At 31.2% G+C, this 26114-nt stretch overlaps 1 protein-coding gene across 2 annotated transcripts; it reads right to left on the reverse strand.

Annotated features, from left to right (window-relative positions):
• Nucleotides 1-125: 125 nt before the first annotated feature.
• Nucleotides 126-18573, reverse strand: LOC117243130 (elongation of very long chain fatty acids protein 4-like). Of its 2 annotated transcripts, none has more exons than XM_033510369.1 (7): nucleotides 18229-18573; nucleotides 3786-3867; nucleotides 3454-3641; nucleotides 3293-3373; nucleotides 3049-3220; nucleotides 1790-2067; nucleotides 126-1718 (listed from the first exon to the last, which is right to left on the reverse strand). In XM_033510369.1, the coding sequence occupies exons 2-7, from the start codon at nucleotides 3862-3864 to the stop codon at nucleotides 1566-1568; spliced, it is 951 nt and encodes a 316-aa protein (XP_033366260.1). In that variant the 5' UTR covers nucleotides 3865-3867; nucleotides 18229-18573; the 3' UTR covers nucleotides 126-1565. The 2 variants fall into 2 exon arrangements, with proteins under 2 accessions (XP_033366260.1, XP_033366268.1); XM_033510377.1 differs by lacking the exon at nucleotides 18229-18573 and adding an exon at nucleotides 6783-7162.
• Nucleotides 18574-26114: the final 7541 nt, after the last annotated feature.

The following is a 26114-nucleotide window of genomic DNA, read 5'->3' on the forward strand; positions in this document are numbered from 1 at the left end:
CAGACATTTTAGCCTGATTTTAATACGTACATATTTATGTTATAGTGACAATATACAACATAATACATTTTTATAACCTCTTTTATATCTAAGTTTATCTGTTGGTTTGTGTCATTTTTTTAATATTATTGGAAAGTTATAGTGAACAAATATTATTGGAAATAAACATAATGCATTTTTTAGTTTTTTGCATTGCACAGCAATGCCGTTTTTATAACAGTTGCAACGTTCTTTACATATTACGCCAATAATAAAATGTATTAACAGTGTTTTGTTGACTAATAATGTTTAGAAATAGTTTAAATAAACAAACATGCCTAAACAATTCGAATTAATTTTTACAAACGATCATGATCATTTATTTTGTAAAAGTTTTGCGATAATCTATGTCTTCACGGACGAGTTATTCGTTTGTGCAATAAAACATCTAAATTTCCAGAAAGTTTTTATGTATAAAAAGTCTTATTGTTTTGATATTTTTGGTTGGAACGTATAAAATTTTTTGCACGCAATTAATTTATTATGTGTATTTATATCTGTATGTAGAATATTAATTGTAGAAAAACGTTTTGTATAAATATTTATCTAACTTATCAATATCTTACCAATTGACATAGTGAATCAGCTTTTGTTTCGAACGAAACAAATTAAATTCGAACGAAAGGATGGACATTACTACTAGTTTGTTATTAAACAAACAAATCTTCGAGTATAACTAATAAAAGAATATCTTTTGTTACTCCAAAAAAAACATGTTCATTAAAAATATCATTAAATAATGTACAAAGATAATCTTAGATGTATAACAACAAAATTTAAATTCAAATTCTTTACATTTTCATGAATACTAGTTCATGATCGTGTTAGAATATTGTTTTCCATTTATTCAAAGAGAGACTGCAACATACTCGAATATCACGATACAGCATTAACTAGACGTCAAATGTGCAAATATTGGTACTTACAACTTTAACGTGACCGTCATATTTGAATTCTAACCTTAGATTTACTGAGAGAAAAATCTAAAGGCAGTTTCCGACACGACGATCTGTTTCATTTTGTTTTTTTTTTTTGTTTTACAAGGCAGATTTGAACCGTCGAACACAAAAGATCGCTTAGTTTAAACTTATATAACGTTATCATAATTGATCACACTGGATCTTATGTAATTCGCCTACTGACGACTAAACTGCTAATATACTCGACTAATTTGTATTTACAATACCTTAGACCAGCGATCCGTCGAACTTTGTGCTGCTGATCCAAGAATTAAAAAATCGCAGGCCGGTAAGTTTATAGTCGCGTTTACCTTAATTCGTCAAAGAAATATCGGTTTCTTTTATTAAACTCGATCTTTCTGCAACGATATATGTATAAGTATAGTGTACTGAACGTCACTCATCACGAAAAAAGTGGCAGTTGCAAGAACTAAAGATTCCGGTTCTAAGTTATCGTTACCGATCGAATTATTTTTCAAGAATTTCCGTTCACTTTTATTTTGTAACTAAATATACCGTAGTTCAAGCGATCTTAATATCTTAACGAAGGACTTAGGAGTGTATTATTCATTGAATCTTCTTAGATACACCATTCGCATATCCATTGGCGTGTCCATTCGTAATGTTTCCGTTACACATAGCTGCGCCGGTAATTTTTTTCTTCAATTGCGTATCCGCCTTCATTTTTTCTAACTGTCTTTCTGCGTATGCTTGTTTACCCTAAAAAATTATTATTAGAAATGTTAATATTACAGTTAATATCAATATAGGGAGACTTCCAACAAATTTACCTTGGCAATGTAGGCTTTAGCGTAGAAATTTCCGAATAAAACGATGAAAGAGACCATGTAAATGACAAGAGCATACTGCATCCAGAGTGGGAAATCGCATCCCGACCGAATTCCATTGATGCCGAGGATCAAGGCAGTAGTAAATTGGATTAATTGAAGAATCGTCAGATATTTCTTCCACCAGAGATATTTAGCTACAGAGGGTCCCAATGCGGCTAAGCCATAGTATGAATACATGAGGACATGGATAAAACTGTTCACCATGGCTGGCAGGAAAGCTAAAAAAAAGGATTTTTAATTAAACATTTAATTCTAACGAGTTGAAAAGAAAAAACGAATACATATTACATTAAAAAATTTAATACACATGTGATTATATACTCCAAAAAGTATTTTTTATTTCAGTGAAAACGAGACCCTACGATTTCCCTCCTAATTTCGTAATTCATAAATGTCTAGAGATATTATGATATGTTTTGTACATAAACCAAGAGATATTATAATTTCCTATAATTGTGTGAACTTTCTATAAAATCTTGGATTCGTCGATTAGCATGACTGGAATTAATGTGTATAATTTAAACAAATCTAGAGAAAATATATTGTTTAATACGGTTCAAGCTTAAGCTTTACTACAATGTAATGAATTACATATTAGTCATAATACGATAACATAATATAATAATATTGCATTTAACGCTATTTAGAAAGTGAATATGTTAGTAATTAACGTGGGATACGCTATTGCAGATGTTTATTAGCAGTTTTTATACTTTTATCGTATTTGACCAATGATATTCATTTAAACAGTCATTGAACGGTTTAGAAGTAAGAAGGAGAAAGTGGACGAATAGTTGCGTTTCAAAATTTAATGAGAAATATAAACAAGTTTTCGCTTCGAATATTAATTTTAAATAAAAAAAAGTTATTGACTGGAATAACTCATTCTATAAAACAGTATAAATTGATATATTTAAATATTCGAGTTTGAAATTAAGAATGATTAAAAAATGAATTTTTTTTACTTTATATTTAATTTCGATGCTATTTTTAATTAAAATGAGTTTTCTTTTCGAATATTCCAATTAAAAAAATAAATATGTAAATAAAAGTGTCTAGAAACTATATGGATCGGTAGGATAGTTTAACTTGAAATAAATTATAATCGATGACACAAGTGGCAAGTTATGTATTTACGTAGTCAATTATCTATATCTCTATAATTGTCTGGAAAGAATTGGACACAGATAAATACTTACTAGATCCGCTTGGAACCCATTTGATACCAATCCACCACAACGAAAACATAGTGGAATGATGGTAAACATGAAGAAAGCTTAATTGATTATCCTTCTTCCGCAAGATAAAGAAAAACGTATCACAGAACTCCAAAAGTTTGCTAAAGTAGTACCACCAGACTGCATGAGCAATCTAACAGAAACAATTGTTATTTTATTTTTCAATCAATTAAATTTAAATTAAAAAATTTATATTAGTATGTACCTGCAATTCGTCTGGACGAGTCACGTGCCTAATCGGCTGACACACATAACTATAACGTAACCTGGTGGAAGCTACGAATAACTGCAAATAATAAATATGACAAATTAAGATACCAGGATTATAAAATGCATAACCAACTCTTAATAGCGAAAACAATGTACCTGTATCGCGATGTACGCGTTAAGACAGGCCATCGCAAGATTATACGGAACGAGTGCCCACGTTAACTTGAAGGCTTTTCGATTTCTCATGATCTTTGGCCCGGCCCATACAATGAGTAAATACAACATAGTGTATATCAATGTAGGTTTTGGCGAATCGACCAGAAGCCATCCTCTCGTTCGTTCATCTGTAAATGCGTAGTTACTAAATTTAATTAAATGTTAAACTATTATTAAATTATAATAATTAGGTACATTAGGGTTCGAAATAATGCATTTTTTATTTAGTATCGAAAGAAAATTGTATTTGTAATTTTAATATGGCTGTTTACCGGCAAGGGATAGCGTCCAGAGGTAGTAATTGTAGGCATCATTTATTAAAGTTGCTGTGGAATTAATTAAGCTTGCCATTGCCTGAAACAAGATTAAATCGTATTACACTTGTGAACGGATAATTCCAGATTCGAGATTGGAGTGTACTTTTAATAAAAAGTAAACTGAATGTAAATTACAATGCATTTCACGACAGTGACTGTAAGCTCATATATAAGCTTATCTCCAATTACAAACGATTATCATGCCTATTTTAATTTACATTTGTATTATAGAAAACGAATATTTAATTACTGTAATAGTCAGCTATAATTTTATAACTTTTTTGTAATTACAGCAGAATTTTCATGAGACCGGTCAAACGGTACACATACTAAACGAATGATTATAATAAAAATGAATCAAAGATTTCCTGTGCGGAACGTGCGCACGACTGTGCACGTGCGATTTACCACCATTATCCTACGCTTAATGAGCAGCTTCTATGCGCGTTATCCGGCCGTTCACTTAAAGTTGGAAACGTCATATGTAACTTTCACGTTATACCTGTCAAACCGAACGCTATCTCCCTAATCGTCTGCGGGAAAACACGTTTCGTTGGATCTTTCGAACAGCTCGGGTTTCGAGTTGGGTCGATGCTCCGACAGCAACTTAGGAATGTCTACTTTCATTTGCGGTTTAACTTCGCCGTGAACTTGTAGCAAGTGCAAGTGCATGTTCTCCCCCCGGTATGGCAAATTTAGCTTTCATCTTGCATTAATTAAACCACCTTATGGAGCGTTGATTGGATCCGCGAAATCTGACGCTGTTTGCATGCTTCTTGTTAATGAAACTTGTTCGACTATTTCTTTAAAGTTTTGTTGATTTTTTGTTAAATATATATATAAGAAAATATGATAGAATTATTGTCACATAGATATTGATATTAAATTTTCTCTTTGTATAAGATTTTTTATTTTCTTTCGCGTTCATTATTTTATAGAATTATCAAGGGATGGAAAATTTTGTTTATAATTAAACCGTCCAATATCGGAAAATTAATTATTTATCGACGTATAATTAACCCTCCATCTGCATGTTGGGTCATTTTCGATCAATGATTTTAAACACTTTTTCATTATTTCTATATTTCTGTTTAAATTTTGCTTTGCTTAAAAAGATTAAGGTAACATGTAGCAAATAAAAGCTATTGGATGATATTCTAGAGACTTGGGAGAGTATTCAAGAATTTCGAGGGATTTTCAAAGCAAAAACCTGAGAAAAACTGCGTGGATTTAGACGATCTAATATGTAAACGGCGTCAGTAAACGTAAGGTCGCAGACGGAGGACTAACAGTAATAGCGTCAGTAGAAATTTGTTTATGCGTAGTCATATTTGGAAAATTTTCAAATTCAATTTCTTTGAAAACGAAGCTTTACATTAGAAAGCTTTATTCTATATTTCTGATTCATTCTCATATACATGATCATTTCACTTTCGAATTTATCGTTTTATTGCAAGACACCGCGTATATGGTATGTGGCAATTGGAACTACCATACAGCGCTTCGTCCAATTTATACATTCACTCACCGAAAGTATCATTTTTGAGTCTCACTTAAAGAAACAAATACGGCCAATCATCGATGTTAAATTACCCGAAAAAAGAAGTTACAACTTCTTCTAAAACAGTTTCTCCCCTTGTGATTAAACCATTGGAACGAACCGACGTTTTTATGCGATTTTGAAGAAAATAAATTGTGATTTTTATTAATCGTTGGCAGAATATACAGCTACAATGTCACTGATCTTCAAATGGCTGGTACGAGCAACGAGCGAATGATTTCTCGGGAGAAAGTCTCTCTGATAAATCAATTTGTAATCTCTGGAAGCTGAGTGAAATTACCTACAAGACTAGTTTATTTGCTGTAAGCAATGGAATGCGTCGTGGATATCTCACAATCGACACATGATACAAGCTGTTCATTGTCGAACGATATGCTAATTTCTAGACACCCTCGTTTACGGTGTATCGTTTTTCATTCGTTTCTCTTTCCTTTTTTAAATATATACTTTCACATAGTAGTTAATTGTGTTCTTATTTAATTTTGGTATTTACATCTTTCTGTTAGTGAAATTTAATTTTTTTTTTAAGTTTTTAAAAAGTTCCGTATTATCTGAGGTCCTTTGAACTTTAGCATAACTTCATCTTTTTCGAAGTTTTAAACGATTTTAATACGAATTTTAACACGAAAAGTACAAAAGTATAAATAGACAGATATTGTAAAAGCATTTAATTAAACTTTCAACCGATTAAATAATTAATTAAATTTAAATATATGTATTTTATCAAAACATTATTTATTTGCATTATTAAAATGTTTTCTATGATTTTATTATACGATTTATGAATACTAATAGCCTTTGCAATATTTATAATTTTTTCCAATATCCGAGTTTTCTATTATCCGAGATAGACTCGTGTCACATTACCTCGGATAATCGAGGTTCTACTATATCATAACGTTAGCAGCTACTCTTCTGTTAATCTCTTTGATTTTCTTTCAATCTCTGACGAAGGATATGAAAATAATTACAAACTCTTCAAAGGAAAAGTACACCTCATTGAGAATCTCATCTAGAATTCTATCCAAAACTCCATCAGGGACACCTGAATCAAAACTATATTTCTCCCAAAAAATGTTTAAATTACATATTACATATTAAATTACATATTAAATTAAATTACAAGTACAAAAAAAAAGATAAGAATTTACAATTTTTCTTAATTTTTCTTTTTCTTTTCATATTTCAGAAAGTTTAGAATTTCAGGAACAGGATCCAAAACTTTCATAGAGACTTACTCTTGTTCAAAAATGCCCAAAAATCACATATTTTCCAGATAAATTTCCACAGGACCTCCAGTTAAAGTCTTTCTTTCACACTTGCACATAAAGTTGAATTTTCAAAGAGCAGTTGAATAGATTTCAGCACAAGAAGGTCAGGGAGTTTCTTACCTCGTATACTACTGATCGTCAAGAAGCTAACGGCGATACCGTCGTGATCCTTTTCTTCCCCGCACACACCAACGACGAACGTCTAATACGATTAAATATTATACAAAAGCGGTCTAATATCGTATATATCGAGAACAAATAGTCACTAGCGCCTCTACGATTACTCTGCGATCTACTCTCCTGCACGCAGTCGCGGTTTTGTCAAAGTGACATGACACGTTTTAATAAATCTACTGTCGGACAGCTGACACCAGCGGAGGTGCCGCTAGGAATCGGTACTTGTACTTGTTCACACGAGGAGAGGATCGTCATACGACGAGGTCGATCGGCAAAGTGGCAGCGCCTTGTAGCCTCTTCTCCGGTCCACTTTATAACTTTGGTGTCGTCCGTCTGCCGATTCTCCTGCTGGTGGTAACCTCACGTTCCCGGAGGTGGTACGATTTCATCGGCACGTGAAACGTTAAACGAGGCCAAAACCCCTCCGCTACTTCGAAGATTATATCGAACCCGTGGGGATAGATCGTTTGGAATCGGTCAAAACGATGAAGGCGCGTGTCCCACCCCGCGCGATTCGTTTGCTTTCCTCTCCCCTCTGCTGTTACAGCGAATGAGGGGCTATAATCGAGGGGAGTGTTAGTTCTTCGAATGTACAGTGCTTTGAGAAGTGGCACTTCGTCGCCAAAATTGTAAATGTCTTTATATGTATCTATCTTTTTTCAACACAAATCTGGGCTGAACTTCGTTTTGGAAAACACCGAATTTGTGATTTTTTTTTTTACAACATGTATGATTGCTTTGATGATCCAAATATCCAAAAATATTAATTTTAAGATGCGGAGATCATTATTTACATTGTACGTAAAAAGTTTATGCATATCGTGCAGTTTATTTAGACACATACTTATGTATGTTTTATGACTTACATGTATCGGCAGGTGATTGATTAACGGAATGAATTGAATATCGGTTTGGGTTGGATTTGATTAATATTATTAAGAAACACGTTGAAATAAACAAATTCGTGCCCTATAGAAGATCGGATGCGCAAGAGAAATCGTTATTATGAAGACCGATCAAAGTCCAAGTTACGTTTCAAAAACTTGGATTTTGACTGTGAAATTACCACTTTGTATACCACTGTGGAACGTTACCGACGACGCTGTGTGTGGCTGATAGATCGAACCACAACCGGATCGGTTTCGAGAGCACTGGTTACACGACTGTTTCGTTCGTGGCCTCGATTTCGAGGTGAAGGTTAGGATGTTCGGCCGGGGTTTTTTCTCTCGTTTTTGGTTGAATGATTTGGCAGGTGGAGATGCTTGCTGGTCGAGAGAAAGGGAAAGGAAGAAGTACAAAATGGTACCATTATAGGAGGGTGAGTGCGCGATGGGAAATGGTTCAATTTAAGGGAGACTGTTGAATAGCTTCAGATAAATATTGGCTTTCTTTGAGAATAAAATGGAGCTGAAGTAATTAAGGAAGGTTATGTTCTATAGAAATTATAGTTTTTGGAAATGAAAAATTTCCATATTCATTGATTCAAAATTGGATCAAAGTAGTATCGGATTATAAGCAAATTCGTATGTGGTATAAGCGTCGATAGAAGTATGCACAGAGCTATTTACGAGACTTTTAAGAGATGTCGCGCGGGCAGATGTGAGGATGTAAATATGGATCCAAGAGAAAGCGATACACAACATAAAACTCGTCTTTCGAGTGATGAATTAAAACAGGTCAGTGGTCCTCTTTTAACCGTAAAACACGTTTCCGAATATTTAAATACACTAATTCTTAGTTCTTAATCATCTCTTACTTGAAAACATTTTTTAGGCATTTAACTTATTTATTCCTCAATATAAGCTTCAGACGAAAAGTTACGTTTCCTAAACGAATCTATTAAATTTTCGTATCACAAACCCACGTGTTTTATTGCGCTATAAATATATTTGAATAGCAAGTTAAGTTGCCTTTCCATTTATCACATAGCAAGCAATTTAAAAAAGATTTATTTTCGCTATTTGCATAAATGTTTAGCTGCCAACTACAAAATTTGGGACATCATTTAAATAAGCATTTTGCATCCGTCCCAAGATAAATTATAAAATGTAAAAGAGAGGGACAAAACTTAACCCATACCAACTAGCATTTAGATAAAAATTCTGCAGCTGTTCGAAGATAACCTAAAAAACCCAAAAAAAAAGAGAAATAATTCATGAGATTCGCAATTGTCAAAATCTCTTTGACATAAAAATCGTTGAATACATAATCCTACTTTCTGTACCCTAATTTGAAGGATATAACATTAATTAATTGTCTAATGTAAATTGGATAAAATATGGATGAATTTGAACAGGAAGCATATGCTTCTTTCGAGGAATCCGTAGACGGAGGTAAGGAAAAACCGATTTCGATTCATCTCATAGATATTTAATGGGATCAACTAATTGGAATGTTTCTGTCAGTTATGCATTGCAATAATCGATGCATAGACCACATTAAAACTAAAAAGTACAATATAAATTAACACTCCTCTGCTAGAAGCAAAGAAGTCTACTGGAACCAAAAGCCAATTTCTTTTTGTTATGATTAATGTCTAATTTTCTGTTTAGTATCTAACACCGTATGATGATGATGAAAGCGATTTATCTTCCTATAATGTAACGTAAGTGTTACAAGTTATATATGCATGTATATATGTATCTATTTTTTTTTCAAATCTTATTTTATCTCCTGATTACTACTCTCATTATAACACAATTATTGTATAATGCTTTCATAACAATCATGACCTCTTAAAGAGCACAGTATCACTTGTAAATGTTTTATAGTTTGAGTTAGATCTTTAAGCTTAATTGAAAAAGTTAAAAAGAAAGAAAGACGATTAAAGAAATTGGTGGTTATTCATTGTTGTGCTACATAACCTCTTAAGTCACTTGTAGGCATTTCAAAGCTTGACCTGTGAATGCCCATCATGTCCATAACTATCACTGACCCATCCTTTTTTCTCGTGCTCTGACAAAAGTTAGAGGCGGAGGAGGAAATGGAGACAAAAAAAGAAACAGTTGAAGGAATCTGACTGCAGAAGGAGAAAGCGCGGCCGGTTACTTTCGTCGGCGTACACGCGTATAGTATACAGCAGTCCGGCCTGTGCTTTTTTCTTCGCGCTTCGGCTTCATTCTTTTTCGCTCGGCCTGGTATTTATCTCGGTCAAGAAACTGCTCGTTCACGCAGAAGTTCCGTTGCATCGTCATTTAATCAATCAATCGATCTTTTGAATTTCGGAATACGGTTAATAAAATAACCCTAGACTTGTCGATCTAAGATTAATAATTTTAAGGATTTAAGAGATCTTGTGCTATACTTGAAATATTTTTAAAAAGATTTAGATAACCTATCAAAAACATACACGCGCAAGATGTTTTCTTATTTTATAGAATTTAAATATTTCAAAACAGAAATTTTTATTCTTATTACGTTATTTATATAATTTAAATGACTACTTTTACAAAGACTCACTCGAATAAGTACATACTTGAATCAAAACAGTTATTTATATAAAACTTTCTTCATTTGTATTCATATGAAACTTCGATCAAAACTTTCATTTATAAAATATTCAATTTAAGATTAATAAAATACAAAATACAATTTTTGATGAATTTTGTGTTTTACCAAAATTTCCTTAAAAATTAGATAATTTTCTTTATGTGTTATTACAATGGTTCATGACCTTAATTATAATAATTCGCGTGGTTAATGAGAATTGGTAAAAATAAAAAAAGTTGTTTTCACGGACAAAATGAGATCAATGGAACCCAATTGCGCCCGGAGCAAACTTTCATCCGGATTTACTTCTTTCCCTCTTCCGTACGCATAGCCCATGAGCAAATGCCACACTATTGATAATGAAATACATAGCTATTATAAAGATGTAAGATGTGATAATATAAAACTCAATTACTATACGTGTAGTAGAAACGTCATTGATATCAATTAAAAAATAGTGTGCAATCTGGATAAAAATATTTCACTAATCACACTGTTTACTTTTCGAAATAACACTCCTTATTATTAGCAGTGAAAGTATAAGCAAAAGCGTTTGAAATAATTATAATAAACTGAGTAATCCATATAGAGGGATTAATATTTCATAAAAATTATAGTAATAAAAAAAATGATACTTATGGAACGATTAATATAACAAATGTGATGTTGTTTCCTCTTCGATTATTTTCTCTGTTTCTTTAAACTATGTGTTTGCTATATTGTAAATCTGATATCACATTAGAGAAAGTTGCAATTAACAAACTATCACGAGACTTCATCCTAAACATATTTTACAACCGTGAAAATATAATGCTTTGCTTAATTATACATTGTATTTCCTGCATAAAGTACTCTTGTTCATTTTCTACGCCATTTTAATCTTGTACATGATAACTTTTTTGTTGATAAGTTTTGAATTTAAGTTCTTACTTTCATTGCAAACGAATGACGTTAAAGACCTCGTAATTAGAACGCTACAGTACTTGTTTGTGAAATTAATCGATGACGATGCAATAGCACGCGAATTGTACGCGTTTGCATTTTTATAACCTATAAAATTTGCGAATTAAGCGGTATACTTGTTAAAGCTGCAATTCTCGGAGAAATATTTTACGTGATTTCAAAATTATTACACATTTTACACATTCATCCTTATGCAATGTATCGTGATCTTTACGCAAAAACGAATGAAAAATATGAAATACATTTCTTTGATATGAAATTTCATTTTAGAGGAAATTAACTTTTGTAAAATTTACCAATATTTATAATCAATATTTTTTTCATTACTTAACACTTTAATACAAAACTGTTAGGCATCTTCTACGAGAAGTCTTAACTGGTTAGAATTTGGAGAATGCATAAGTTTAGGAGAGTTAGCATACTGCTCTAGGCATAATATGGCGTGACCAAATTTTCTAGTAAAATATCTTACCAGAAGCAAATATATCTTAGCCTTAACCACTTTTTAATTTAACCTCCAGTTTCCCTATGCATATGTATACATATATCTGTATATATGTATATCTAACCTGCAATTTTCCTATACATATGTATATGTATGTAGATACATGTATGTACGAATCGAGAACTCATGCTTTGAAAAGAACATTTACATAATATCAATGCTTATTCTGCACATCAGGATTCGGTATAAGTCCTAATTGAATATCAGAACGTTTAAGAATATAACGTACGTTTATTAGTGCCAGAACACATAAACTACATGCTCTCAGATTCCCGCATTTCTCATTAAATTACAAGAGAAAGTTGGACTTAGATTCCACAACACATTCTACGTCAACTACTTTGTATAGAACTCTGATTTATCCTAATTTTTTATAATAAAAATTTCTTCAATTTATATATTTCTAGAATTCTTCCAATCCAAGATTTTTTAGCTAGTCCCTCTTTTAAATTGAGGTTATCTTTGTATATAGTACAACGTATGAATTCTTTCGACCCTAAAATTCTTTTATTTGGGGATTTTGGGAAAAGGTTAATTGAACGCTTTATATGTTTCCATTAATAATTCATATCTTTCTAATTAAAAATGACATGTTTAATTGCTCTAACGATACACTTTGGTTCGTTAAAATTATTTAGTAAACGAGAATTATATATCGAATCATTCTCGCGATTCCTAATTCATGTAACCCGTAAAATTAACAGTGAACAGACAGCTGGTTAATTGCTGCGAAACGTATGACAAGATTATATCAGGGATAAGCAAGTAATATGCAGATACTACTGTCATATAAACAAGAAGCAGTAATTTTGTATTCTGTATCAAAATAATGTATGCATTTGCTTAGGGGCATAAGTTAATGTTCCAGAAAAGACAATGAAGTACAGCAAATACGAACACTTAGTCACTAAACCACAGCAAAAGTATATTTTATCCTGACCACAGTTTTGTATCTTTCTTATGTTTTGTACGACTTAAACATATCATTTTTAACGTCTGATTAATTTCATGTTTATTATCTTTAATATCATAAAAATTTCATGATCTCGTTGTCTTTCTTTTATTAACTATTGAAAAAATTCGATGATTAATCGGTTATCTTAACTCGAATAATGGAATTAAATCATATAAGCTGATTATTCCCACGACAGCGCGTGCATCGACAAATGGAATATCTATTTCTATAAGTTATACATATATGTAATACGTGCCGAGAGAATATGATCTACTGGCATACTTCGAATTCGTGGATACCTGTATCACGGAAATGAATATTGCGAAATGTATGTGGATTCAAAGAGTTAATATTTAACTATGTTCGTTAAATATTTGTTGACTGTTACTAACGTCCCGAGAACCGGTCGTAAATATTTCATTGTTTAAAAATCGTCACCCTCCGTCGTTATCAGAATTACGAAATGCAATCTTTACACATAGCTTATTTAGATGAACGATAGTTTATTTAGATCTTTTTGCAATTTGTTTAAAGGAAAGAACTCGAAATTTTATATTTTAAATATTATATGAAAATTATATTATATCGTTACGAAAAATGGCAGTGGTCTGACTTACATCATTATGATTCTTAGTCTTCTATATCATACGAATGAAATAACAATTTACGATAAAACAAGTAGAAAATATAAGCATACAGCCGATAAAATATGTATACATATGTGATGAAAAGAATTTTCACAACCTTGATATGTGTAGGATGTGTTATACTGTACTGTACTGTACTTGTACTGTAGAACATACGAACTCTAACCTCACTACTAGTAGTAAGAAACTACATAACATCAGAAGCGCAATTGGCGCGGCAGTGGCGGATAATCTTGATGTATACTACTTATAGAAATGTGAAATCGGTCTTAAAAAAAAGTTCTAAATTTTTAAAGGATAGTTTAGTCTACATTTGAAAATCATTCCCGTTAGTACAAAATATGGTATTCAGATTTCAAAGAGCTCGCAATTATTTGCCTATAGTAATTACATAATTATAATGCAGCAAAGAGTACATATTAGTTTTTTTATATTTACATATACGTTACGTTTCTTTTTAGATACACATATTTTTGTTTGTAACTAAATATACGTACATGGTTACTCACCTAAAGCCGAACAAAAATATGTGTATCTAAAAGAAACGTAACGTATATGTAAATATAAAAAACAAAATTCTAAATAATTTATCTTATTTTAAATATAAAAACACAAAATTTATCCCTGATTCCTTTTAAAATTAATGTTACAAAATGATCAAAGATTATTACGAACAATTAAATTCCGTCATATTTTTCGAGGAATTGTCTGCGAATCTATTTATACATTTTTATTTCGAATTGCCTGCAATGGAAAAATGAAAACTTTTACACGAATCGTTATTTATTGGGGAATAATTTGAAATTATTATATCTGGCATATGATCTAAATAGTTGATTCAGTGAAACTGCTTTCCAGAGCCTTGCGATAGTCGATTGCCGGCGAAACGACCGGTCGAAACGAAGGAAAAAGTTGTCAGGTAGAGAGTGGTTACCACACTTCCTTTCTCCTGAGGCTAACCAACTACACGTATAATCAGTCGAAATCATCAGTATTCTTCAGATCGTTATAACCGTGAAATCATTATTATCGTTCATCGTTGAATTCAGAAAATTCAGACCAATGATAAAGAAGGAATCTACACATATCAACCGATAACTAGACCTCCAATGCGATCGAATTTACAAGTTACCGAACAACTATACATGATTAGAAGTAGCGAAAAAGGAAAGGATAAAAATAACAGAAATATATTATGGAAGAAATAATGAGATAGTATACGTGTTTTACATGAATCGAAGCCAATTTGATTCCTCAATTATGAGCGTATTATTTATTGAGTTTCTAAAAATTTCTTCTGTACAATTGCGTTAAGTAGGAATTTATTTTTTCTTTTAGCTATAAATTCTAATGAACAGTTATTACTAACTTCCATAGCATTTAATCCTTTCACTGTTCTGCTATTTCTTTTTTGTCACTTCAATTAGTATGTATTAAATGAACCATGATAAATGTCTAGTAAAGGTTTCCTTTTGCAGTTAAGAAGTAAATTAAAAAAATCTTCTTTTATTTTACTTCATTCCCACAATATTCAAAAGGTTTCATCTTCTGAGAACACTATGTCTGCTTTAATACGGATTTCTCTACTAACAGAGTTTAATACCCCTCCCCTACACCGAATAGACATTAGATAGTATCAACTGTCATCTTCTATCGATTCCTGCGAATGATACAATATTGTAACGTACAAGCCATTGTCATTAATAGAAGCAGATTATATTGAAGGAAATCTGAGAGAATAGACATGGTGAAAAGCAAGCTCCGATAGCATCCAACTCGTGGGTATCTTAAAAGGTGAAAGGTGATTGATCTTGTATACTACGTACGTTTTACAAGTTTCATTTTGAAAGCAGTTCTTGCTTTGCAGTGTCTTGTTATTTACCTTGTACTCTAACTTTCGTTTATCATTGTTCATTACAAGGTGTTATTTGTTTTTGGAGGTTATCTCGGCCTTTGCATCCTATCTTTATATTTAAGATTATTAATTAATTTATTTTTCAAGACGATTGAAAATTGATTTGATTGGAACTGTTTAGGAAAATATAGAAAATTTTACATAACGTAACAAATTGAAAATATGAATAGACAAATCAAAACTATATTTAAACAACTTTTCAAAATCTTTTTAAAGCCTTCTAAAGATGCTCTAACGATGCTCTATCCATGGAAATAACCAAAAAAAAGAAACATCTACTGTGTATGTCGGAAATATAAATTTTCAATTGATGTAACATGAAACAAATTAACAGATTCGTCTAGACAGGAAATTTATAATGAACTACGTTTTCATTGCAACTAATGCCAATGTCAGCGCATGCATATGTCGATAAAGACAATTTGTTCAACATTTTCCTGATGCATGATTTGATCGGAGGCTGGCTCGCACTTTCTTCTGTACCGGTTGCTTGAACTTGCCACGATCAACCTCACTTTCAGGTCAATGTTTAGACTCGAGAGAATAGCGAGAAATATACGATGATTAATAACAGCAAGAACTTTCATATCAATATTTATTTATATATGCTATTATATATACTGCTTAAATTAATGGAACTAAATAACTAAGAAAAAACAATAATATTTGTGTTGATTTAGTTAATGTTTATTTAATTCAAATGTTATAGAAAGGATAATTACATTTCTAAGATCTAACTAAAGATTCTAGATAAAATCGTCATTAACTGTCATTAACAATACCTAAATATTTAAATTATTTTTTTATAGAAAAGCGATAAGATTTAATTGTTATGTATACACATGCACTTTTAATCACATTGATTAAAAAAAAATGTCTGACAATAGGCAACCTATTTTCCTTTTTACTGTAGTTTGACTCTCTCTTGTTTTCTAATCGTACAAATTAATCACATATCACCTTATATCTCGCTGTATCGTGGCGGCATTATTTTGAAAACTTTTTAGTGAAAGTTACTGTAATCACAAGAAAAGCTATAATAAATTCAAATCTATTGACAATTCTATTTAAAGATTCGAAATTATCCCGTCATCCAACGATTTGAATCGTCAAAACTGCGTCTCAAATTTTTTTTGTAGAATAAAAGATTTATGTTACAATAAAAAATAATTCAGAATTAATGATGTACTAGAATACATTTATGTATTTGATATAATGTATATATAATGTATATGTTATTTTTACTTCAATATTTGTATTTGCTGTCATTAGTATTTTCATGTCCATAACCTTAAAGTTATTTTTTTTAAATTCTTTATATAACTCGAAAGAGTATAAATAAAATATCCATGTGTATTTCCTCAACTACAATTGATATCGTATCTAACCAAAATGAGGAACGCCACCGACATCGCCTAACTTATAATCGATCAGTTATTACGCTTTATGTCTGTCTTTTCGATCGGGTACTCTTTCTCTATCTGTCGATTTCACCGTGGGTCGATTTGCATTTCCAACCGCGAATTTACCTGTTAAGATTGAAGACGCAGCGAAAGTGAAATCTCCCCAATGCAACAAGCATGGCGAGATACCACACGCATCTAATCCTAAACGCGATTTGTTTAACTTGTAAATTACAGTGTTATCCGAGCGACCGGACAATGAAAGTTACTTAAAGAAAGAAAAGCAACTATTCGATAACGCAAATGTTTACGATTAATTACTTGTGTATATACTACAAACTGGTGATTTAAAAAACAATGATTTTGAGGTTAGAAAAATGAAAACATTGAGTAAGAATAAATATCATTAGAATAGAACATTTTATATAATGTTTTTGTTAGTTAAATTTCATCACGTAAGAGGATACTATTTATTTAGCAAACTTCGAAATTACTCATCAAAACTATTCACGCAATGTCATTTACGTAAAGCAAAATTTTTTTCGAAGGTCACTACAAAAAAAAGGAACAAGCTGTAGTTGTACAAATGTTTAACTTTTACTCTATGTTTGAGCAAATTCACTGTTATTCGGCGAACAATGAATATTTATTTCGATGAATATTTAAATTATCGCGCGTAATTAATTTGAATATAGTATAGTGAAAAAGATGAGAAGTTGTACAAAACATTTTCTTATTAAACAGAACAGAAAAAGAAATTTTTAAATATATCGAATATAATACAACATATAAGAATGAAGAAGGTATTCTTCGTAGAATACGGCACAAAATTTGAAATATTGTAAAGAAAAGTAAAAAAATAGCCACGTGCATTTTATCTAAAATATAATATGTACTTGGTGCAACCCTCTAGAGTCTAGACGTTCGATCGCGACTGTTCGCCAAGTCTACACCAGACTTAAAAGTGAATGGGGAGTAAAAATAGAACTAAATAGTTACACCAAAGTTAACCACAGTCAACTTGCCTCTGAAAAAAGTTTGAATTTCTACTTTATTATCTATTGGTTGTAATCTAGGGGAAGATGTAGTGAATAATAATAGGAACATAGACACTTGGACACTTTTATTCATAAAAAATCCTAACAAACACATATATATCATTGAACAAAATAGCTAAATTGGATTTATTTGTATAGTATGGCGATTTAAGCTATAATTCGGTTAATAGGTTAATAAATAAAATTATGTACCAAATGATCTGAAAGGTTATACATCTATGTTAATGGAAAAAATAATCAAAATAGATCTCTAATTGAGGATTAATAATCTTAGTGTGACAGTTACGTGATTCATTCTATATAATCAAATATATACACATAACTTATTATAACTATTTTGATCGGCACGCTGTTCCAGTCCGCACTAACGAACCTCCCAGAACATAACCAAAAACATCTTAAATCTTCTCTTTCGTATTTAACCACCATTTATCCCTTCGAAAAAATTACTCACCGTCTTTTTTTTAAATTATCACGAGACTCATGTCAGGAATTTGAACACCAGTGGTGGTTTCGCGTCAAGGACCTCGCAGGCATACGAACATCATCGTCGTTGTCGAATCTTCGCCGTTTCGTCGGTTATTCCGCAGTTAATAAGTCCCAAATTTAACAAAGGAACTCACGTAATATGTATGCCATGCACATCTGATTAATCTTTAAATATATAACATAGATAGAAGACACTGTACACGATTCATTAATGCATTTCGAGGAAAACACGACAAAAGCTGTTTTAGGTTTCTCGAGTGTGGACGGTGCAGGCGCCGGTCGGCCGCCATCATAGAAATCAATACAACTGCTAACTAAGGGGAGCTCACGTCGTATTGTATGGGATATTAGGATGAACGTAGGATACCGTTTGGTTACAATGGATTCTGAAAAACCATATTCTAATGAATATGTTAGAACAATCAAATATGTACAATAGAACTTCGATTGTTGTACAAAACAGGATTGAAGAAATATCTAGATATCGAGGTTCATGCAATAAAGGAAGTGACCAATCGGATGGTTCACAGTTACAGTCCACTGTATACTTCTTATTAGTTCTTATGGTGTATGCTCTTCATTTGTATATTCGTAATCAATTGTACCCAATATGGATATAAGATATTAACCCTTACTATGTATTACCACATGGATACATAGAACGAAATTTTCGTGCAAATGATTACTGCAGATTCTTATGAAAATAGTTCAATGTTTTGGATACATTTGATATTTACAATATGCATAGCCGTTTTATTGTTCATGTGCATTTAATGCTATAGGATATTCAATGAAATATATGTGTATGTATGTACAGTTTCGTTTAAATCCAGAATCCGACGCAGATGAGTTGCGCTCCTCATCGTTCCTTGATTGTGTCATTGGAGTTAAAATAAATTCGTTTAGGATTAGTTTTTGAATGAATTTACGAAGTGATGATGTCAACGAAGTGACGTATCTATTTATTCTTTGGATTTTGGACTCTGGGCTGGATTTTGTATTTACCGGTACTGTTGTCCTCCTTTGTAAAATTATATTTATGTTATAATAGTAATTTTGAATAAGTATTTTACACACTTTCTTAGTTTCTTTATTTATTTCGTATATTATAATGGGCTTTATAAATTTTTCAAACTAATGTAATCTTTAATACGCTTCATGCCACCTATAAGTATACACTACCGATAATATTCTTGTTTTAAATTATATAATACATATTATCATAATGTGCGCAACTAGTGGTACACGCTGAGTAGAAATTCGTGTGAAAGTATTGTACGGAACGTATTTGTAATTGTTTTTAAATTAATTGAATTATACAAAATTATACGTTAGTAATTACTCCGAATCTATTCTTACATGTATATTATAAACAACTATTATATGTATTTGGAGGACTACGTACAAACAGCTAATCTAATATTAAAATGTCAGTGATAACAATTTACCGATTTTGCTATAATAAAAAGATTAAGTAATCGATTAATAAAGAAAGATGGATAACAATATTTTAGACACAGTAATTTATTTATCCATATATCTCTTATGTTTTTTATACATTGTTACATAATATCATTCATATACATATTTGTAAAGTTTGATGTTAGCTAATTCCTAACCTTTAACCTTATCTAAACATAAATTTTCTAATTTGAAACTTTAAAATTGACACATTTATGAGGTAAAATTATGTAATTAGTGAATTCTAAGGAATTACTATTAAATTTAACCTCATTAATAATACTCTTCTTGTATTCGAATCCATATATAATTTATTTAAAGTTCGTGCTGCATAATAAAAATTGTGCCGATTCGATAAATCAGCTCACATAGAAACAGAAAGTTATCTACGTTTTTCGTATCACGTAAGCTTGATGGATATAGAAAATACATATTATGACGTCAAAGAACGAAAGTAAAGAAATCACATTTGACAAATAATTGTTCTCAAATATGTATTCACTCGTAAAAATTAATTAACGCATATCCGCTTCCTGATTGGTCATCCTTTAAACCTCGCTTTTTTCTATTTCGGCTCTGATTGGTTGTTCGAACTCGACACGATTTCTACGATAATTGGCACATTCCAGAGAACACCATGCTTTTTATTCCGCGGGAAACTATGTGGCAAGAAGTTTACTGTATGACAGTTTAAAAATCAGGAAACACAATGGCAGTCATAACATCAGGAAAAAAGCTGATAGGTACTTTTATTTCTTATAGACTTAAATAAAAATTACAGAATTAATTATTTTTGAATGTAAAGGTTTAAACATTAAGGACATTTTAGATTTCAAGCTTTCGCGATGATAACTTGCACTTGTAATTGCACTTTGCGTCGACATTTCATAGACATAACAGTCTACTTCTTCAGGACAGAGTGCAAGTGTAAAATAGACACGGTTGTTCTCACGAAACCAATAACATGACATGAGGAACATGTTGTTAATTTTCAGTTAACCCATTAACGATCAAACAGTGAAATAATGTATAAAAGTTAGGTTAATACAATATTACTGAAAAGTGTAAATGGTTTATGTATTGTTAATATGTAGAATAATGAATACTCTACAGAAGCCCACTGCATGAATAAAAGACACAAAAAGAAATTCCCATGATTAAAAAAAGAATAGTGTATCATATTATCATAAATATTTAAATAGTATCTCGATGGAAAAAAAATAGTTATGGAAAAGATATCAAGGAGAAAAAGGATTATAAATGAAATGAGTTAGACGATTACACAAAATAAAATAATTCAAGTATTGAAAGGTTAGAATGTTAAAAAGTGATTCAGATCGATAGAAGTCGGATTTACATGCAACAAGAGGAGCTAGCATCTCACACAAAGATAAATTAGGGATTATATTACGCTTTCTCGAACTATACGTACGTAAAAGCTTACCGTATACTGATAGCTATATTGTATACAGTTATATTAGATGTCCCTAATGAGATTCTGTTCTTGTTCGATTGAATTGTATTCTGTTGAGTTTCCGTTCCGATTGAATTGCAACATCTTGCTAACAAAAGGAGTTCCTTTGAAAAGATAGACATATAAATTTAAAAGTTCGAAAATTTACAACATTGAAAACTCAATGAATTATTCTAGCTGACTGCGCTGAATGATGTACCTCATATGTAATTCACCATTTTTCTTAAGTTATAATTAACGATACTCGCGTAAGAAGAACATAATCTAACTAACTAAATTGTTGTCTTGAAAACCGACCCGTCATTAAAATAAAGTACACATATACAATATATGTACCTTAAATGTGTACAATAAAATGAAAATAAGTTTTATTAAAGATAGAAAATTTATGTGTTATTTTAATTAGTAGATTGTGAGCAATTTATGTTTATAATTAAGGAAGAATATAAATTTTTATTAGAGAGCAACGATAACATTGCATCTGTGTTAGAGAAAGTGCTCGCGAATCTACAGCATGTCCCGCTCCGTGATTTGTGCATATGTCAGAGAAATTACATAGCAACGATGTTGAAAGATATTTCACATTAATATTATTCCAGTAGCACACATTTAACATTTCTTGATTATTTAAGTTTTCATAAGCTATTATTAGCATTTTTTATAATATATCAAATAATATGTTAAGTTGAACTAAGATTATTTAAAATAAAAGGTTTATAGACTTATGTATGCAAGGTTTCGAATTTTCAAATTTAAAAATTGCTTAACTTTCAAATGTTCAAAGTTCTAAGCCTTATTACTTCTAAATTTACATTGTTTAAGACTACAGAAAGAAAACACGCCTCTCCAACGAAAGTTTCTCAAGTATACCACGTAGCTTCTTAACTTTTTCTAGCAATAATCGCGCAAACCTTACATGGCCCTGGAACAGACGCATTTCCTTATAGCTGAAACAATATATTCTGTTACATCGACATCTTACAGAATGTTACAAAACGCCGAAGCATTCAAGCATAAAAGAAATGCTGCATTCTCCATAATTAATAGCGACAGCGAGGCGCACGAAAACATTCTTAAATTATCGCTAGAACGGATAGGAAACTATAGTAGCTGTCTTTTTGCGAGCAACGAGATTTCACCACAGGCGCGTTACCGATAAACCAATGCAACTTCTGGCTACTAGCACTAGGTATGTATAAAAATATCGACGCCAGCTGACGGCGTTGATATTTCCATGAGAATGAAAAATATAGAAGCGTGTATAGGTGTTTAAACGTGTGACTTTTATGTTTGAGGAGAGAAGCGTAAATGGGACAAGCTCAACGGTCACACAACCGTGACTTTCTAGCTATGTTGCGTCGTTGAGGCTTTTTGTCGTGTACCCAGTCGCTGTTTGTGCTTCCGCCTACACCGTTGCTTGAAATGTGTTTTCTAGGGGAAATTGAGTAAATATATTGTTTGGTGCGAATTTGTTTTACGCAACTATTTAGATTAACGTGATATGTTTGAGAAAACTCGTATATATAATTTTGGAGCGGTTGTTGTCATTCAAATTAGTTGATACTTCTAAGAATTCTATATTCATAAATTTGGTTTGAACATAGAAAATTTTTATTATTACAAATGCTATATTTATATTTGTAGGTTTGTATGGAATTAAATTTTAGATATATAATGTGACGACTATGTAAATGTTCTAAATTGTATCTGAATTATGATATGGATATTTTAAATTGTGTAAATTTATGCAAAAGTGTTAACTAATTTAAATTTTTAAATTAGTAGATCTCAAAATAAAAGATTATTCTTGCAGTTAACGGAAGAATCGATTCAAGATGGTTCACGCTGACTGTCTCGTTCCACTAACTCACAATCAATTTGATTGGATTTCTTCAATTGAAGTCACTTAACGCTTAAGGTAATAAACTCTTGATTACCTACGTCGTTTGTACGTGGTAGATACGAGAAAGCGCAGTTCCGATGCAAGGTTTATAAATCTTATAGCTAATGTTTATAACTTAAAAAAAGACAAAGATCTCTATTCTTTTTAAATGAATTTCGATGTATTGAATGGTGAAGTTGTTTACAAATTTACTACAAACTTATTCGTTTAAATTTACCTTCAATACGATTGACATTATTCTCAACAATTTGATATAAGTGAGAAAATAATTTATCAGATACTGCACGACAATAATCCGCATACATAGTAACTAAGTATGAGATAGTTATTAAGAATTTGGATCCGAATCGATACGGATTTATATACATGCGATACAGCTTTATTATTAGATCAATGGCTATTCCAATTGGTTAAAAACTGGGAAATAATAAAGTTTAATTACTCAAAATCGATAGGAAGGATAATAATTGTGGAGCGAATGATTTAATATTATGCTATCTGTGAAGGTTTCAGAGAAAGAGAGCTTTTAACATCAATCAACGTATAATGTTCCCTAGAGGTATGCGGAAGTGACCGATGATTTTCGTTTGTCAACGATAGTTGTTCACGTCGCGAAACACGACTTTCAAATAGTTTCTAGGAAATTATATGTATATTATGTTCCTTTTATGTAGGTTATCGACTCCCTTGCTGTTAAGTATAATTTTCTATATAGGCGATGGTTTTTGCTTTGTAATTTTTTATGGCCACGAATTATTTTCTTGTATGAAATTTAATATAAATCGTTTCGCTATTCCAAAAATTTGATTATTCGATTGTCTCGAATCTGCGTTATTTCGAATATTCGAAATATGTAATGCTTCATTATCTAAATTTTTATTAATAACACTATGGGTATAATTTCGGAATTATTTAAGTATATTAAATATTATTAAATAATACTATTTATCTATACATCTTTATAAAAAATCATTACAATTACTTTGTGCAATTGCTACTATACTTTTCACAAATTTTCACTATGTTTTTATCTCTACGGGATACTAATATTAAGTTAAATTACAGAGATCATGTAATTGACTGGGATACATCGTTTAAGCTTAGTTTACATCCAAACGGTAGATCAAGTTAAATCGAACCACGGAAAGAAATCAGGGAAAAGTGGACGAGAGGAAGACTCATCGAGGTCGCTGATCGAGGTCAAGTTTTAGACTACTGTAATGTCTAATCGTGATGCATGTGGATGCTGGTGTCGTTGCCTTCTCGCAAATATCATATCTTGGAGAAGGGGAAATTCCATGGAGAAGTTAGAATATCGGAATCTCGGGCTCTTCTTTGACTCTTTGAATTTTTCAATCTTTCAAATTTCCAAATTTTCGAATTTTCAAAATTTCAAATTTCTGAATTCTTAAACTTTCAAATTTTCAATTTCTCAATTTTCAACTTTTTGAATTTTTTAATTTCTAAAATTAAAAATCTTTAGCTCATCAAATAAAATATGCATTACCCGATTCGTTAACATTAAGTTCCCATAGTCTCCAAAACTTCTAAAACATTCATCTTCAACAAAAATTTCTAAAACTCAGTATTTTTAATGTGACCTAACATTAATGTGTGATCGGTGTGTATGATAATAACGATTATGCAAACTTTACATGTTCCTGCATTGCGAAGTCATATTTTACACTACTGTGAAGTCTAGTACCGTTGTCTTCTTATAGCAGTCAGTTTCTGGGGAAGTGGGAATTCCAGAGAGAAGTCGAGAGATTGGAATCTCGGGCTCTCTTCTGACGTCTGTTTAGCAGTACCACTCACTCTCTCTTCTTTTTTCTTTTCCTTCTCTTGGCTATGCTGGTATACATATATTTAATGTCTTATCTGAGCTTAAAGGCAAGTTGTTCAATTCAGTAACCTGTCTGCAACAACATTCTAGATTACCACTGGGAACTCCCCTGATCTAATTTCGTTTATGCTTATGAACAACTTATTGAGACTTACGGAAATGTAGAAAGGTATTTTAATGGGATATGGGCATCTTGAATGATGGATTGAGTTTTTATATTGCCTGAACGGAATTGAAATTATGTGAAGGAGAGTTATTAATCCATATATTAATTAAACAATTTAAAAAAATGAATAAAATTGTTACAAAGAGAACAATGTCTTTTTGACAAAATTGGTAAATTTTGATTTATATATCGAAGAGATTTAAATTTTATTTGATTTGGCTTAATGAATTTTGTGGATTAAAAGAATTCTTCTTTATTTGTATAATGTCGAATTTTATTACTTGTTAATATAATCAATTACTTACATTCTCTATCGTTGAAAAGAGAATTACTATAATTCAATCGCAATCAATAAACTAATACGTAAATTTTCATTGTTTGGTTTATACAAACAATGAAATTATGTAATATTAGATATGGAGTTTATCTTTATTTATCAATCAATTTATCGATTTAGAGGTTTATAGATAATAAATAAGAAGTAACTTATATATGTACTAACATGAATATATTTGACAATAATAAATTAATTGTGATCTTTTCCTGGCTGTGTTCTTAATAAATCTTAAATAAATGAAAAAATTTTTTAAATTTCACATTTTTTTGCAGACAATTCTTAATTGCGCCATCACTGCCCTCTATGATTGTGTACTCTAATCAGACACCATAGGCATAGAACCATATGCATATGCGTCGATAAATAGGAATAAAATTGAAAAATCCGTTAATTCAGTCTTCTTCATCTATGCATTTAATTAGAGACGAAATATATACAATGACGCACGAAATAATTTACACATATAGATGCTTTATATAAATATATGTATTATATGTGTCATATGAAATATTATGAAATTTCATTAGCGCTGTAATTGAGATCTTACTATGTTGCTATGTTAAAGACTTGTCATGTTTATGATATTATTATGTATGTACCATTCATTCTATTATTCTTTTCTAGTTTTAATAGAACTTGTATACAAATCTGTTGAAACACCCTGTAT

The sequence above is a fragment of the Bombus vosnesenskii genome, unplaced genomic scaffold, assembly GCF_011952255.1.
Source record: "Bombus vosnesenskii isolate JDL3184/JDL3185 unplaced genomic scaffold, Bvos_JDL3184-5_v1.1 scf7180000013262, whole genome shotgun sequence".
Lineage (NCBI taxonomy): Eukaryota > Metazoa > Arthropoda > Insecta > Hymenoptera > Apidae > Bombus > Bombus vosnesenskii.